The 15705-nt window shown below is 41.1% G+C and overlaps 1 protein-coding gene across 3 annotated transcripts in view; it reads left to right on the top strand.

Moving 5' to 3' along the window:
• Positions 1-15705, top strand: part of PRKCA (protein kinase C alpha) — a 150007-nt gene that overhangs the window by 114444 nt on the left and 19858 nt on the right. For 2 of the 3 annotated variants that reach the window (XM_063175866.1, XM_063175864.1), the window contains 5 exons: positions 8909-9052; positions 10344-10517; positions 11563-11654; positions 13121-13183; positions 13824-13962. In XM_063175866.1, coding sequence (XP_063031936.1) covers positions 8909-9052; positions 10344-10517; positions 11563-11654; positions 13121-13183; positions 13824-13962 — 612 coding nt within the window. Of the gene's footprint in view, positions 1-5620; positions 5645-8908; positions 9053-10343; positions 10518-11562; positions 11655-13120; positions 13184-13823; positions 13963-15705 lie in introns of all 3 variants that reach the window. The other variant, XM_063175865.1, reaches the window with a different exon arrangement.

Here is a 15705-nt window from a genome sequence, read left to right as displayed (position 1 = left end):
AATTTAAATGTGTTTTGTTTCTATTTGCATGTATCTCTAACAAATTATCTTGCTTTATTAGGGCAAAGGCCACTGGCACAAACCACACTTTCTGTCTCATACATTGGTGAAGTTACAATTTTGATTAAAATTTGAAGCTCCTGTAAAAAAAACACAGTTGTAAACTGTGTTCTAAGAATCTAAGGTTATTGAAGCCATTATCATCTTCAAATAGTATTTTTACAACTGAAGCTGACCTGGAGCACTTTACATTATCATTCAAGACTTAAAAACTTAATATAAAAACATATTATTTTTAAAGAGTTGCTTATATTATTAATGCATGATTTTCACAAATGTTCTAACACTGAACCAGAAAAATTAAACTAACCACTTTCCTTAACCTTGATTTTTTATCTCAGAAAAGTCTGAGCAGAAGAGAACTGCCCTTCCTCAGTCCTTTACAACTCTTCATTTTGAAAATGAAATCACCTGGTGGTTTCATTGGTGAAATTTGCTTTCTGCTGGGAAGTTGGAAGTTTCTCTGCTTAAATGCATTTTTAAACCAGAGCAAAAGTCACCCTGATAAAATGCATCTGGCAGAAATAGGAAGTTTTGTCACCTCATTGGAAAATCCAGGCCTTGAAGAGCACTGACGGAAGCTGACAAAAGTCCTTGGTTAATTCATGTTTCCACCATAGGAGTGCACCCAAAAAAAGGATTGAAGGGTTTCCCACAGCTGCTGCTTCACGGGCAAAATTCATGTGTATTCCTGGTGGATTATAAACATGAATTCCATCAGGGCAAGCTGGCATTCTGTTTCTCTGGGGACACTCTGCAATTCAGGGTTCTTCGTGGGAAAACGCTTTCTTGTTTATTTTCTGTCTTTTCTGGGTAAATCAGCACAAATCCCCTGCCCTGCTGCTGCAGTGAGGCTGAGCCCTGAGCTCAGCCCGGGGGCATTCCTGGGGGGATCCTGGTCCAGGAGATCTTCATCCAGGAGATCTTAATCCAGGAGATCATGGTGTAAGAGATCATGGCCCAGGAGATCCTGGTCCAGGACATCATGGCCCAGGAGATCCCTGTGCCAGGAGATCCCTGTGCCAGGAGATCATGATCCAGGACATCATGGCCTAGGAGATCATGGTCCAGGAGATCCCTGTGCCCTGAGATCCTGGTTCAGGAGGCCATGGCCCTGGAGATCATGGTCCAGGAGCATCTCTGGGAGGGACCTGTGGGAGTCCCTTGGTGTGGGGCTGCTGGGGAGGTTCCATCCCAGGTTTGCAGGGCTGGAACTGGAAGGAAGCAGCAGGAGCAAGTGAAGGAGGAAGGGCAGCATTCCTGAGGGTAACACAACAATTCTGAGCTAGGAATGAGTAAATGTAAATAAATCAATTTATAATGTCACAGCAAATGGGAGATATTGTGAATACTTGTGTATGGAATAATCAGACACTGGGAAGGGCCACACACCTGTCCTGCCTTTGCCCCACTGCAAAGTGTGTGTTTAAACAGATTATTTCTCAACATCATGCAGAAAACACCTTCATCTGTGTGTGTGAGAGAGATAAATAATTTCAGAGCACATTAAGATTTGGATGCAGAATCCCAAGGTTTTAAAATCAGTCCTGCTCTGCAGCTTTGAATGGCTGGTGGGATTTGATTGCAGGGATTTGCTCTAAGATCAGGGAGAACTGAAGTCCTTAAAAATTCTTTTCGAACAGTATTTTAATTTTCTTTTTCCCTTACTGAAATAAGGTTTATGCTTAAAAGCAAATTCCACACTCTAGGCTTTTTTATTATTGAAAACTAGCGGTAATTTTCATAATTAAAGAATGGAAGAGCATATAGAAAAGCAATTCTTCTTTTGACACTTAGGGGTTTGCTGTTGTAGCATCCTATTTGCTTTTGGGGATTTTTATTACCACCACCACAGGATACTTCTGCAAGAATTCTTGAATATTATTCCTAGGCAGCCTCTTTAATTACATTTCATCTCGTTAGGCACTGCTCTGTTGCAGGGGAGAGAGTGTTTGGCAATAAAGGCAGGAAACAAAGTGGACTCAGGTGGCTGCAGGATTATTAAACAGATTAAACATGTTGACAGTGCCAAATGGGGAACTGGAAACTCTTCCCTCTCTGGATTTCACAGCTCACACAGACAGACATTGTTGTCCAGGGCAATATCCCCTGGAATTCCTGTCTGGGGATAGATCCATCCCTTTCCCAATGTCTTTCATAGTCCTTTGACTTCACTGTCTTAATTTTCCAGGGAATATGGTTCCCTCCACCTTGTGCCTGGCACATTTGGGAATATTTTAGAAATCATGTGTTCAGGTACTTCACACAGCTCTAACTTCTATCCAGCAGGACAAAAAAGGTTTAAGGAAAATAACTGAATAGGGAATGTTGTTACAAACCCACAAAAAAGATCTGTTGAGGAGCTCCATGATGTATTAAACTGTTGTCTTGTCCTTTCAGATTCCCTTTTTTTCTTTATCCTAAGTAAAGTTGAGGTTGAGAAAATAATTTCTCTTCAGAGTGAGAAACCACAAGAGGTCAGCAAAGAACAGGGAAAAGCTCCCAGAGCTGAGCTGGCTCCTGCAAAAGGCCTGAAAAGAAGGAAATCATCCACAATGTTTGTGGATATATATCCTTAGAAAATACAAACCTGTTAATTTAATCCATAATTTCAGTAAAATTCAGGATAATATTTTTCCCACGACCCTTTATTCAAGTTTGATAACTGATGAGATTTATCCCTCTAATCAAAATACTTTATAATTGCAGGTGTAAAAGCAGGTTCTGCTCTGCTCACCTCGGGATTGCTCAGCCCTGCACTTTGGTGGCTTCAGGAGTGGGGTTCCCCTGGATTGGACATGCTTCCTGCAAAAGGCATTTTTAATCCTGTTCACATACAACACAAATCTTTGTTGCAGGCAAATCCTTTAAATAAATTTACTATTAGTAATTAACAGGGTAAATACAAAACAATTTTAAGAGGAGGAGGAGAGGAAATGAGGGGAAAAGTAAACTAAAGACATGAAATAGTTGGTATTTGAGTCCCAGGTAGAGTTTTATCACCCACCTCATTTATATCTTTATGAAACGTCCCATTTGTCCCCATGCCTTTTTGCTAGCAATGGGAATGCTATGATTTTTTTCCCAGCTCTTTTTTCAATAACTTTTAGCCATTGAAAGAAAAACACATTTTCATTTTGATATATTGTGGTTTTTACTAATTACATCCCAGTTCCCCACAGTGACACTGTCATCATGAAAATGAATCTCAGAGTGCTGATAAACAACTTTTTGGTTATTTATATCTCTTCAGTGTTCCCCTTGCTGCAGAGAAATGTTGCTGCAGTGTAAATTCACCAAGAAATGCCTGAAATCCATGTGTGAACCCCTTGAATCCTTGAGGTTTTCCTGTCCCAGGCACCTCCCTGTCTTCCAGCAAAACTCAGCTGATGAGTTACAAAGTGCCCTTAGGTCATGGCATGAAGATTAAACAGCCTGGTGAAGCATTAGGTCTTGCTGGGGCTTAGAAATGGACTCCTCTCATTTCAAATTCTCAGCATCCTGGTAATTAAGTTGTGGAAAGTAGGAAATTGATAGTCTATCATAACATCTCTAATTACGAGGAATTGGAAATGCAATAATGTAAGAAGCAAGCTGCCACAATGACAGAGAACATTTCACTGGATGGGGGGGCTTTTCTTCCAGATTTTGACTTGAAATTTATTGGATTTATTTGCTTTATTAAAGGCTTGCTAATGGCTCAACACATTGATCAAAGTTCCCACTCGGTGTGTACATGACTGGAAACTGAATGGGTCCTTCCTTGAGACTTGGATAAATCATTGTTATTTCAGTTTTCCCATCCTTAGTCTGAGCTTTTCTGGTTCTGTCAGTGGCATCTGAGGTTTGTCTGAGATTTGGGCTGTTCCGATGCTCCTTGTGCAGGGTCCTGGTAGCCACAGGCAGAACTGAGCATTCATTTTACCCTGGCCTGGAGCAGTGAAGCTGGACTTTCACTGTCCAGGCTGTTCCATCCTCACTGCTCACCATCCATTTGCCATTTTTCTGAGTGATATGGAGAGTGTTACCTGCAGTGGCTTTGGGCTGATTCAAGAATCAGGAGCAGAAACCTTGGCTCCAGGTGTGGCAGTGTGAGGTGACTGATTCCTTTACCCAGGGACACCTGAGGAGCACCTGGGGCTCTGGCAAAGAACTGCTGAGAACTTCCTGCCGTGTGAGGAGCAGGGATTTTGTTTAGAATTTGTAAAGGGATTAAATTGTGGCAAGGAGACATTCCTGCTCCACAAATCTCAATTTTTGGGTTGTCCGGGGCAGCTGTGGATCCCTGGATGTGCCCAAGGCCTGGTTGGACAGTGGGGCGTGGAGCAGCCTGCTCTGGTGGAAGGTGTCCCTGCCATGGTGGTGGGATGAGATGATCTTTTAGGTCCATTCCAGATTGTTCAGTGATTCTGTGACTCTGGGACAAGCCCTGTGCAGTCAGTCAGAGCTGTGGGGTTTGGGCAGGCTCTTGTTCCATCATGCACTCAGGCAGAGCAGGGCTGGTGGGTGGAAGCTGGAAAGATGAGGAGGCAATGCTGGCATCCATGTGGAATCCAGAGCACTCAGCTGCTGGCAGCAGAGCTCTGCCTTTACCTCCCAGGTAAACCAGGTGCTGGTGGGGCCAGTAAATAAAGGACGGACTCTGCTCATGTGGTGGGGATTCAGCATTGTTGGTAAATATTTTTTCATTTATCGTTTTTCCTCTCAAAAATGTGGTGCCAGGGCTGATCCTGCTGGCATCTGGGAACTGGCTGGCAGTGAGTTTCCCTGACAACCGAGGAGCACCTCCTCTAGTGAGCTGCACACGAAGCTTTGTGTGGCTTGGGTGTCTGACCGTGGCAGAGGGGGTGGGTTTGTCCCTCCTGAAGCTGTGCCTGGGGGTAGGAGGGGATGGCTCTGAGTTTGGATCCTGGTGTTTGTTCACATGTGGGAGCAAAGCCAGTCTCAGCCAGCAGCAGAGGGGAGCAGTGCAAGGTGTTAAAGCACTGACATCTTGGATGGAGACTCGTTACCCTACAGAGATTGAGAGTATCAAAGGGAATTTTGTAATTTTTTTTTTTTTTTAATCCTCACAACTTTTATTTATTATTGGCTAATGTGGAAAATTACCAATTCAGTCTTTTAGCTCTGTAATTCTGAGATTCTCTACTACAGATACACACAGAAGGCAGAAGAACCAACATTCACATTTATTGCTTTGTCCTATTCAGTTTTCTTCACAGGGGGAAAATCAGAAAGTTTTGAAAAGAATCATCAAGAATTACTGCAATTGCCATAAAAAATGGAAGAATTACTATTCCCTAAATCACTTCTGTTTCTTCTTTGCATCACACTTCTCATTAGATTTTGGATAACTTTTTTCCTGTTTAATTAAAAGTACAATCGTTAGATTAAAAAGAAATCCAAAGCGTTTTTACTGCGAGACCTGAGATATCTTTTCCAAAAATCTCCTACCAAATTCCCAGAGTCTCTGCAATGTAGCACACTGTAATTTCTTAGCACTCAATGGAGAAGTGAGTTTGGGCTGAATATATAAGATGTGTCTCACCTGTGGTTTCAGGGTAAAAGAACTGGCCGAGATAAGGTGCGTCCAAAGCAGAGGAAGTAAGATGATGTGCATGTCTTGTTTTCTTTTTAGATTAACTTTCCTGCTCCCAGTGCAGACTAATTTATCTTTAACATTCTATTTTCCTGGCTGGTTTGCTGCAGGCTGGCTTGGTTGTAACAATACTGTGGTTTTATCTGAGATAATAAGCCAAGGAGTTGGAATGTGGATTGAAAATTAATCCAGGGCCTGGAATACTGTCTTCAACTTCAGCAAGTTTTAATATCCATAAAAAATAAAGGAGGGTTCAAATAGGATTCTGCGATTTTCAATTTTAGTCATGGTAGGAAAGGCAAAATATCAGTCTTTTCCAATAAGCTTTTAGGAATAATTTGAGTTTATGTCCCTTCTGTAGCTGCAAAATTGGTTTTGCTCTGGCAGTCGGGAAGAGGATATTGGCTGCATGGCATTTTCTGTCTGCTGCAGCCAAGGTGTTTCAGATATAAAACTCATGATAGAGCTCAGTGAAATGTCTTGAAATCCTCACTCTATTTCCACTAGGACCTTAAGCCAAAAAGCAGTAACAGGAATTCACATGCCAAATGTGAAAAGGGGGGTTTTGCATGCTTCTGAGAGGATGGTGACTGGCCAAGGTGATGGGTTTTTGATAAGGTTATGATAATTTCACGAGTTCCTGCTGCTTTGGGGCTATGTGCTTCCTTTGAGTCAGTCTGGTTGCTCCCCAGCATTCCCTGGCTGCCCTGTTTTTCCAGCAGGGTTCTCTCTTCACGCTCCATGGCAGCTCAGCCAGGGGATGCCCAGGATTGTCACCATCCCAGGTCACTCATCCAGGAACTCCTGCCCTGGGTCAGACAGCTCAGAGCCCACCTGAGCACACAGGAGGAGCCCCTGAGGAACACAGGAGGAATTTTTGTCCTCCTCAAAAATCTGCCATCTGCAGAAAGAGATTTTCAAACTCAGAGTGATGTCTAACTTTAAAAAAGCTGAAAAATGGGACTGAGAGGAGCATGTCTGTTGCTCATTGAATCTAAGTGCTCAGAGGATGCAGGGAGGCCTTGGCTGGGTTCTCAAATATTATTTTAAGATCCTGCCTTCAGATCCTGACAGTTCTAGCCCATGTTGACTCTGAGTGAGTGCAGTGCCTCCAGCTCTGGAGCCAGCAGCAGGCACAGGAGCCTGCTGGTGAACCTGCCATGCTTTTTTATGGCAGAAAAAAAAAAAGAAAAAAGAGAAAAAAAGCAGAAAAACCCCAAAGCCTGGGTTTGCTGTGCTGCAGAGAGCACTCCCTGCCTGATTAGCAGGTTTGTAATGCCCCCCCCCCAAAAAAAAGGCTTTGGAACAAAATTTGATTTTTGTTTTGAATTATGCATTGTCAAACAAACTGCCAGCACCCTGCCCAGTGGGTTTAAAGGTGTAAGAAATAAAGCTGGTGCTGCCCATTCAGAGCCTGATTTGGATCTCCATTCCTCAGTGAAAAGGAGGATATTGAAATTGCTCTGTGCATGAGAAAAGCAAGATCTTTATCTGAGATCCCATTTGTGGAACATCACAAAGGCATGGCCAGCAAAGCTGCTCCCTTGAGCCGCATCTTTATCTTGTACCAATAACGGATATTGGGATTTTGGGTTTGTTTTTTTTTTTCCCCTTGTTTTGCTCATGGCTCAATCTTGTGTGGCCTCAAGAGGAGCTTTGTGCTGCCAGAGAGCTCCAGCACAGATTTGTCCCAGCAGCCAGCCCTGCCCTGGGAACATCCCTTGGGATTTAAGCTGACATCCAGGACTGGCTCTCCCTAAATGTTTGCACAGCACCTGATCAGCATCTCCAATGCTGTTTTCATGCAAACAAATAATAACATTGCTGTGGAGGAAACTCCCCATTCTAAGCTATATTGCAAGTTTTTTAATAAAGAGATCTAAACTTGCAAAATTCATATCCCTGTGGCAGGGCATAAGATTTTTCTGCACTTACAAAGTTGCAGGAAGAGTCATCCAAGCTGGATATGGTTTTCAAGTGACAGGAGGTTATTTTGTCATTACTGCAGGAGTAGATGGAGTCTGTGAATCAAGTGCCTCAATTTTGAGGTTTTTCACCCCTCTGAGGAGGGGAAAATTTGTAACTCCCAGTTTCCAGTACCAAAGGTGTAAGTCAGGCATGGGTTTTAAAGGGAGGTATTGTGTGACTTTGAATAAACCTCCATTCCTGTAATTTTCTTTATCTGTGAAAGAGGGATAATACACAAATATTGCCCTTTTGTGAAAACAGAGAGTAGTTACCCTGAATTGTCAAACATACATCACTGGCACAAAGTAAATTAACCATATTAGAGGTTATTAACCAGACCAACACACCAGACAGATGGGGACAGCACTTATATCCCAAGGAATTACTAAACCTTATTGGCTTTGCTTCTGCTGGTATATGGGATTATTTCGAGAAATAAAAAGGATATTATCTTGTAGCCTGCATTATCTTTTGGTGAGTCTTACTTTTTTCTCTTGCATTAACTCTGAGATTTGAAATGCAGCTTACTTGAGCCATGCCATGGTGTCCCATGTGAAATACTGAGACTTGCAGCCCCCTGTAAACCAGAGTGTCTGGTAGAGCCCTTGTCTGTAAAATTCCCCTTCCTCCCTTTTCCAGATCAATCCTTGATTGAAAATCAAAGTTGATTGTACTGCTGGTTTGAAAGTGGCCATGTTCATCTGCATTAATTCTCATGTGCTGTGGGATTTTTAATGCAGGTTCTTAGTGCATGTCAAAATCCTCTTAGCTCTTGCTATGCAATGATTTGAAGAATTCCATTTGAAAGGAGAATGTTTTGAGGAGGTTGTTTATATCCTAAAATACCCAATGTACATTAAAACATGGTATTTTGGATAGCCTCTTTTTTCTATTTTTTTTTTTTTTTTTTTGGTCTTTCAGAACAAAAGCACCATTTAAGCTGCTTTTGGCCTGAAAGTAAATGATGATTTTTTTAATTTTGTTTCTGGGCATTGCTTTGGTTTTGCTCTTTTAACCAGATAAGTGTATCTGCTTTATCTGGTTATACGTGAACACAGTTTTCCACTTTAATTCCTTCAATAATGTCAAAAATATTGCTGGAATGAGTCTGTGAAGGTGTGTCTGTGCATATTTTGCTATGCAGCCTCTCACCTGGGAATGCCACCTCAGACCTGGCCATTTCCAGCTCTAACTTCCACCCAGAGATCCCTTCTGCCAGGAAATGGGCAGTTCTTCTCACTTTGCTGTTTTTGTGTGTGTATGTGTGTGTGTGTTCTTCAGAAAGCCAAACTTGGGCCAGCTGGTAACAAAGTCATTACTTCAACAGAAGACAAGAGCTCAAGTGTGCCATCCAACAATCTGGACAGGGTGAAGCTGACAGATTTCAACTTCCTCATGGTGCTTGGAAAGGGGAGCTTTGGGAAGGTAGGAATTTAGAATTAATCCGTTCACATCCTTTTCTTTTTTTTCCTTTTCCTTGAGGAAGAATAAATAAACAGCTCTCTAAGAAGCAAAATCCAGAGTCAAAAGTGCATTTTTGAGGAAGGAATTTTTGATGTCTTAACAGGAGTAGGGTTATTCCCCCTAAGGCTTAGCAGACTTTAGTTCTGATTGGCATATTGAAAAAATAAAAATAAATTTTTAAAACTCAGACTGTTGGGCAAGATGGGAACTCATTGCTGACTTTCAGATCCTCACTTCTTGGCAATTTAAAGGAAATTAAGTCTGCTTTTCTGCCCTTAATGCCTAGGTCACTCTGCCAGTCCTGGAAGTCACCAACATTGGTAAGGGTGAATATTGGAAAAAACGAGACATAGTGTGTATATGTATTAGAAATCCAATAGATGAGAGAACAGACTGCTATTTTCCCGCCTGTTTGAACAAAACTCAGGTGATAAAGTGCCCTTTGCTGAAGAAGTCTCCTGGGACTTAACATTTTATCAGCCCTTCAGCAACGAGCCCACAGCCAGCCCGTGGGTTTGGGCACAGGCTGTCTGAACTGCGCAAGGATCGTGACTTTGGAGTTCTGATCAAATTTGTCTGTACAAATTAAAGGAAAAGCTGGCTTGCCATCTCTCTAAATCTTCAGGCATCTGAGTGACCTTCCCTCCCTGGCCTGGGGTATTGGTTTCTCTGGGTCTGCATTGAAGGCACTTGAGATGGTAGTTCATGTTCAGACTCAAGTGTTTATTATTTCTTATCAGTAAAACAGTCCCACAACCATGAGTTTGGCAGCTTTTCTTAGCAAGGCACAAAATGGCCAACAATCTCTTGTTACAAGGTCTTTTAAGACTAAACTCTCCAATTAAGAAAGGACACCTAGATTATCTTCCCTTTTTAATTCAATAACTGATCCTTGGAAGCCCCCAATGCAGACTTTCCTATCCAATTACAAAACATCACCCAAACCCAAGAAGAAGGACAAAGAAGGTAAAGCAGAAACAACCTAAAACCTCCATCTTGCTTCATATTTATTTCTATATTCTAAAATCCCAAACTCTCAGTTTTCCACCCTGTGATATTACACACTTCTAACCAACTACACACCTATAATCCCAGTGCTATCAATCAATTTTGGAATCCTTCTCCACAACCTCAGGTCAAATGCAGTGTTCTCTTGTGTGTCTGTGCCTTTAAGCACAGCAAGTTTAAAATTCTCAGCGTCCAGGACTCCAGCACTGGGGGATTTTCACTCTGCTCTTTCTCTGCCCTGCAGGTGATGCTGGCAGACAGGAAGGGCACAGAGGAGCTCTATGCAGTCAAAATCCTGAAGAAAGACGTGGTGATCCAGGATGATGATGTGGAGTGCACCATGGTGGAGAAACGAGTCCTGGCACTGCAAGATAAGCCCCCGTTCCTGACACAGCTGCACTCTTGTTTCCAGACAGTTGTACGTGAGCTCTGTCTTTTTCTTGCCCCCCTGATGTTTCCCAGGCTGCTGGTCATGGATTTTATCACTCCAGTAACATTTATTATCATCCAGCCCATGTGTGGTAGCCTCTGCACATAGAAAATGGTGAAGAAATCCCACGTGTAATTACTCCTTGTGTCTTAAATATAAAAAATAATTTCAAAGATTTTCCTTTGTGCTGTTATTGGAGCAGGCCAGCATGACAATTCCTAAATGTGTCTGCTTTGCTGGGTCAGAGCCTCAAGCCCACATTCCCAAAGGTTCTCAAATACTTTTAAAGCTCTGAGGATAGTACTTGAAAAGTCTTAATGGCTGTTATTATACCTTGGGATTTATTAGTCATGAATCAGTGTTGGTGGATTTAATTCCGTTTTCTGTCACTTCTTGGTGACACTGAGGGGCTTTATTTTTCTTTCCTTATAAATATGTGCAGTGGATATTTGCCCATCACATTGGAAAGCATCTCCCAGTGACACGTGAGGTTGGATCTGATGGCCCAGAGTCACTGTGCCAGCCTCTTGGATGACATGGAATTATGGAGTTACTGAGGCTGGGAAAGTCCTCTAAGATCACCAAATCCAACCATCAGCCCATATTCCCCAAGAATCCATGTCCTCAAGGGCCTCATCCACACCATCTTCCAAAGGAAAACTTCCTAGCAGCAATTAGAAATGGCCTCAAAGCAATTTGGAATTTTTTTAACATCTTTGATTTTTTTCTTCATTTATTTTTAGAGACAGATTTTTCAGACTGAGCTATATTTGTATAATTCTTGAAACTGTTGGAGACAAATAATCTGTAAAAGCATGGCACTAAAATTGGCAAAACCAGACAGATCTCATCAATCATTTACTCTTGAAGGTTGTACAAAACATTCCACTTCCATTTCCTGATCTATAATTTTTTCCCTAATAATCCTAAAAGCTTTTTAATAACATGCTTTTTTTTTTCCTTTTTGGCTGATCAATGAATATCTAATCCTGTCTCTAATGTATTTCTGTGCCTCTTTAATACTTTGTTCTAGGACCGGCTGTATTTTGTGATGGAGTATGTCAATGGTGGGGATCTCATGTATCACATCCAGCAAGTAGGAAAATTTAAGGAGCCACAAGCAGTGTGAGTGTTCATGTATTTAAAAAAATCTGAAATCTGAACTTTGTGTTAAAAATGGTTTTTGAACACATAGACCAAAGGTAACTGTGTATTTATTCAAAAATACAGCACAAACAAAGGCAGGAAAGGCTTATTGAAAAGTGACAAGAATTTAAGCAGGGCAGCAGGAAATTAAAGATGTTACATCATATTCTGATGTTGTTTTTAAAAGCAGATTTAAAAAAAAACAGTGAGAAGAACACTTCAGTCTGAATTAGTGCTATAGAAAAAGGCAGTACAGATAGACTCAGCTCTGTGATATAAATTACAGTTTGTACAAGATAAATTCAATGTATAGCTTGTAAGAATTTCTGTGATATATTTGTGAGGAATTAATAAGGAATTAGGAATTGTTTATCTACATGATTCTTTTCAGGTGCTTGTACATCTGGCACATGAGTAAGCCACTGAAAATGTTCTGTAGCATATTTAAGAGTGAATAGATCCATCAGTACTATTTTAGCCATCCTTATAATACCTCATCACCACTTGTTAGTGTTTCATAAATCATCTGCTAATGAAACCTCAAAATCAAGGGTGACCAACTGCTTTAAGCATTCTGTTAAAATAATTTCTCATTTTAATTTAAGCCATCAGGGCTTGTTTAAACGAGAGCCCTTCTAAATAGAAGTGTTTCAGATGCAGACAAACATTTTAACAGCTCATGGAATCAAACTGAGATGGTGTCAGATCATCCTTGACTCCAGCTAATGCAACTTGCCAACACTTGGCAAAATCTGTGGTGCTTCATGACAACTTTTGCCTGTGCTGCATCTTCACACATGTTCACAAACACCTCTGATGGAGTGTTGCAGAGCTCAGTTGCTTCCTCTCCCTTGTGCTGAGCCTAAAAATTAATCTCATTTTTAAATAATCCTCTCGCTCGTAATTTGCACAGTTCCACGGCAACCAGCTTCAAGCAGCCACCAGTATTCCATACCTCTTAACTGCATTCAGCAATTATATTTTATATGGTAATCATTTTAATTAGCTTCGTGTAATTAATCCATTAACAGGCTGGATAAAGGAACACTATTTCTGCAAATTATTTCATGCCATGTGAATTGCAATGTACATTGAGCTGCATCCTGAATCCATCAATCTGTGATTAGAGATAAGGACCTTTGCAGCAGAGTTAGTGCAAAAAAAGCTGTGCTCCAGCTGCACTGTTTTGTCTGGTCCAGAGAGCAATTTTCCTTTTTTTTTTAGATTCTGCATTATTTTATCATCGAATACTTAAAATGTATCTGTTAAGGTCCAGCTGAAATGCTTTGTCTTTCATGTCACCTGTATACATATAAAATATAAATCACATGGTTCACATGCTACTATATTGTCATCCTTTACCATGATTCATTTGCAATTCATTTTGCCAGAAGAAAAGCATGAGGCAATAAGAAATCTGTTGATTTTTTTCTCCCCCCACACAGGTTCTATGCAGCTGAGATCTCTATTGGGTTATTCTTTCTCCATAACAGAGGGATTATTTATAGGTGAGTATGATCTGACATAAGTAATTTCTGAACTATTTTTAAAATTCCCAAATGATCAGCTTCTTTAACATCTCAGTGTATTTTTAAAACAGAAAGCCATCAGTGTAGAACTCTTTTTGTTGTGTTGCTGCTGTGGAGGTGGAAACCCAAGCCCTGTTTAATCTGACCTTTCTGACACCTGTGCTCTGCCCCACTCAAATAAAACCTCTTGGAAATGGAAAACTCTATGTTTTGTATTTCTGTGTGATGTTTAACAACATTACACATCCAAAAGTCTCAGGTGAGGGGTCAGACACAGCCACCTCTTCATTCATTGTCCAGCCCAGAGCAGGTTTGGTTGCCCCTGGATCCCTGGAATGCCCCAGGCCAGGTTGGACAGGGCTTGGAGCACCCTGGGACAGTGGAAGTGTCACTGCCATGGCAGGGGTGGCACTGGATGGGCTTTAAGGTCCCTTCCAACCCATTCCAGGATTTTAAGGTTATTCTTAGATGTCTGCCCAGCTCCCTCCAGGCTGAGCCAGCCCCACATGTGTGCACCCTGAACCTCCGCCCCCAAAGAGCTGCAAATATTCCTTATTCAGAATAAGCCCACCCCAGATGATCCCAAACATTCACCTTCAATTACTGTGATTCTCCTCAGAGATCTGAAATTGGATAATGTGATGTTGGATTCAGAAGGACACATTAAGATTGCTGATTTTGGAATGTGCAAGGAGCACATGTTGGATGGAGTAACAACCAGGACCTTCTGTGGCACTCCAGACTACATTGCACCAGAGGTAAGCACTGACCCTTTCAAGAACCTTTTAGTTCCTTAAAAGAAATTGTCTCCACATTTTTTACCACTGGGTTTGGATGGCTCCAACTCCATGGATGGCACCATTTAACTTCTGCAGGTATATTGGGTATATTTGTGAATTAATGCAATGTAATCAGCAGGAGTAGTCATTTTTTTAAGAAAAACCTAGTTAATGGAAAAAAGAACTTTTTATGAAATAAGATTTTGCTCATTCTAGCAAAAAACTTTAAAAAAGAGGCTCACAATCTTGTGATATTAAGATCACAATCTCTGATCTTAAATTTGTAGCCTGGAAATATTATTGTACTAAACTTTGCAGTTTGTGAAGTTATACAAACATGGGTGTTGCTGAGATCAGCAAATATTTCACTGGGAGCAAACAATGCTGCTTTAATCCAGTCCTCCATAGGTTCACCCAGCTGTCAGCACACATTTATTTAAAGGATTATTTGGCATTTTCAGGAAATCACAGACCATTCACTGAGTTTTGGGAAGGGACTCATGAGGTTTTGAAGCTTTTTGCTGACCTTTCTGTAAAACCACTGTGGTCTCCTCCAGGCCATGTCCTGCACAGGTGCCACAAATTGCTGCTCCTCACCTCAGGAGAGCTCCTGTCATTGAAATTCTCTTCCAAAAGCTGAGAGATCCAGCCTTGAGTGGAGTTGCTGTAATAAATCCATAATTTGCCTTGAGTATTCCATGACTTGGCCATACCTGTGCAGCTTTCAAGTCACTGGAAATGACACTGAGGCCTGAACCAACTGCAGTGGGTCTGAAATGAAAATATGATCATGAGAAACCCAGTCGTGCTTTAAGGCACTGGCATAAATATGAGCTTAGAGTTAAGTCTGGATATGATTTGTATTTCAGTAGTTGAGGTCTAAAGAATTGAAAACAAGCACATGTGGTGATTTGGATATAATTCAAATATATGAATATTAAAATCTGGTCTTTGTGCATACTGAGCTTTCAGGAGTCTTGATTTGTTTGGCAGCAGATTTGATGCAAGAGGCTGGATCCTGGTCCAAGAGACTCAGTTGTTCGCTGGGCACTGAGCAAGAGGCAGCTCTGGCTGGAGCATTTCTGGCTGTAATTGAATGTTTGTTGGAATTGGGGAGATTTATACACAGACAAGTAAATTAGTGTCTAAGGTGAATTTTGTCATCTCTGAAATTGGAATGAAAAATAGTTTGTTTTTTTCCCAGTTGCTAATTCATGCTTTTCAGAGTGAAATATTGTGCATTCTACACCCTTGTTTTTTTCCCATTTGCTGTTGCTTGCAGCAGGATATCAGAACAACCAGAGTAGTATTTCATTTTCTTCTGTCAAAACATAAATGAAGCCAATATTACAAATTAAAGTGTCCTTTCTGTGGCAATTGTCTTGTGGCAGTTAATGCCAAAGAACATTTTGTCAATACCAGAATGCTCAGTGTGGCTCAATGCTGGAGCAAATTATTTTACTTTATTTGGAAATTTCATATAAGGAAATAAACCTTTTACCAAAACATCCAGTAAGTGAGAGGAAATTAGTCTGTTAACTTAAAAACAGATTTGCTTTTATTTTGTTTAATTGGCTGATTTTCTTTTGTCTCTGAAGACATTATTGTGACTGACAGTTTGCTAACTAGTTCTGTTATGAACTTCAAAGGAAGGTTCCTGTTTCACTTGCAGGGGTGTTTCAGCCCATGGTTTCAGGGCTAAAATTTAGAAATTTCTAACAG

This window comes from Melospiza melodia, chromosome 24, assembly GCF_035770615.1.
Source record: "Melospiza melodia melodia isolate bMelMel2 chromosome 24, bMelMel2.pri, whole genome shotgun sequence".
NCBI classification, from domain to species: Eukaryota; Metazoa; Chordata; class Aves; order Passeriformes; family Passerellidae; genus Melospiza; species Melospiza melodia.
Note: the sequence above shows the minus strand (reverse complement) of the source record. Positions and strands in the feature narration are given on the sequence as shown.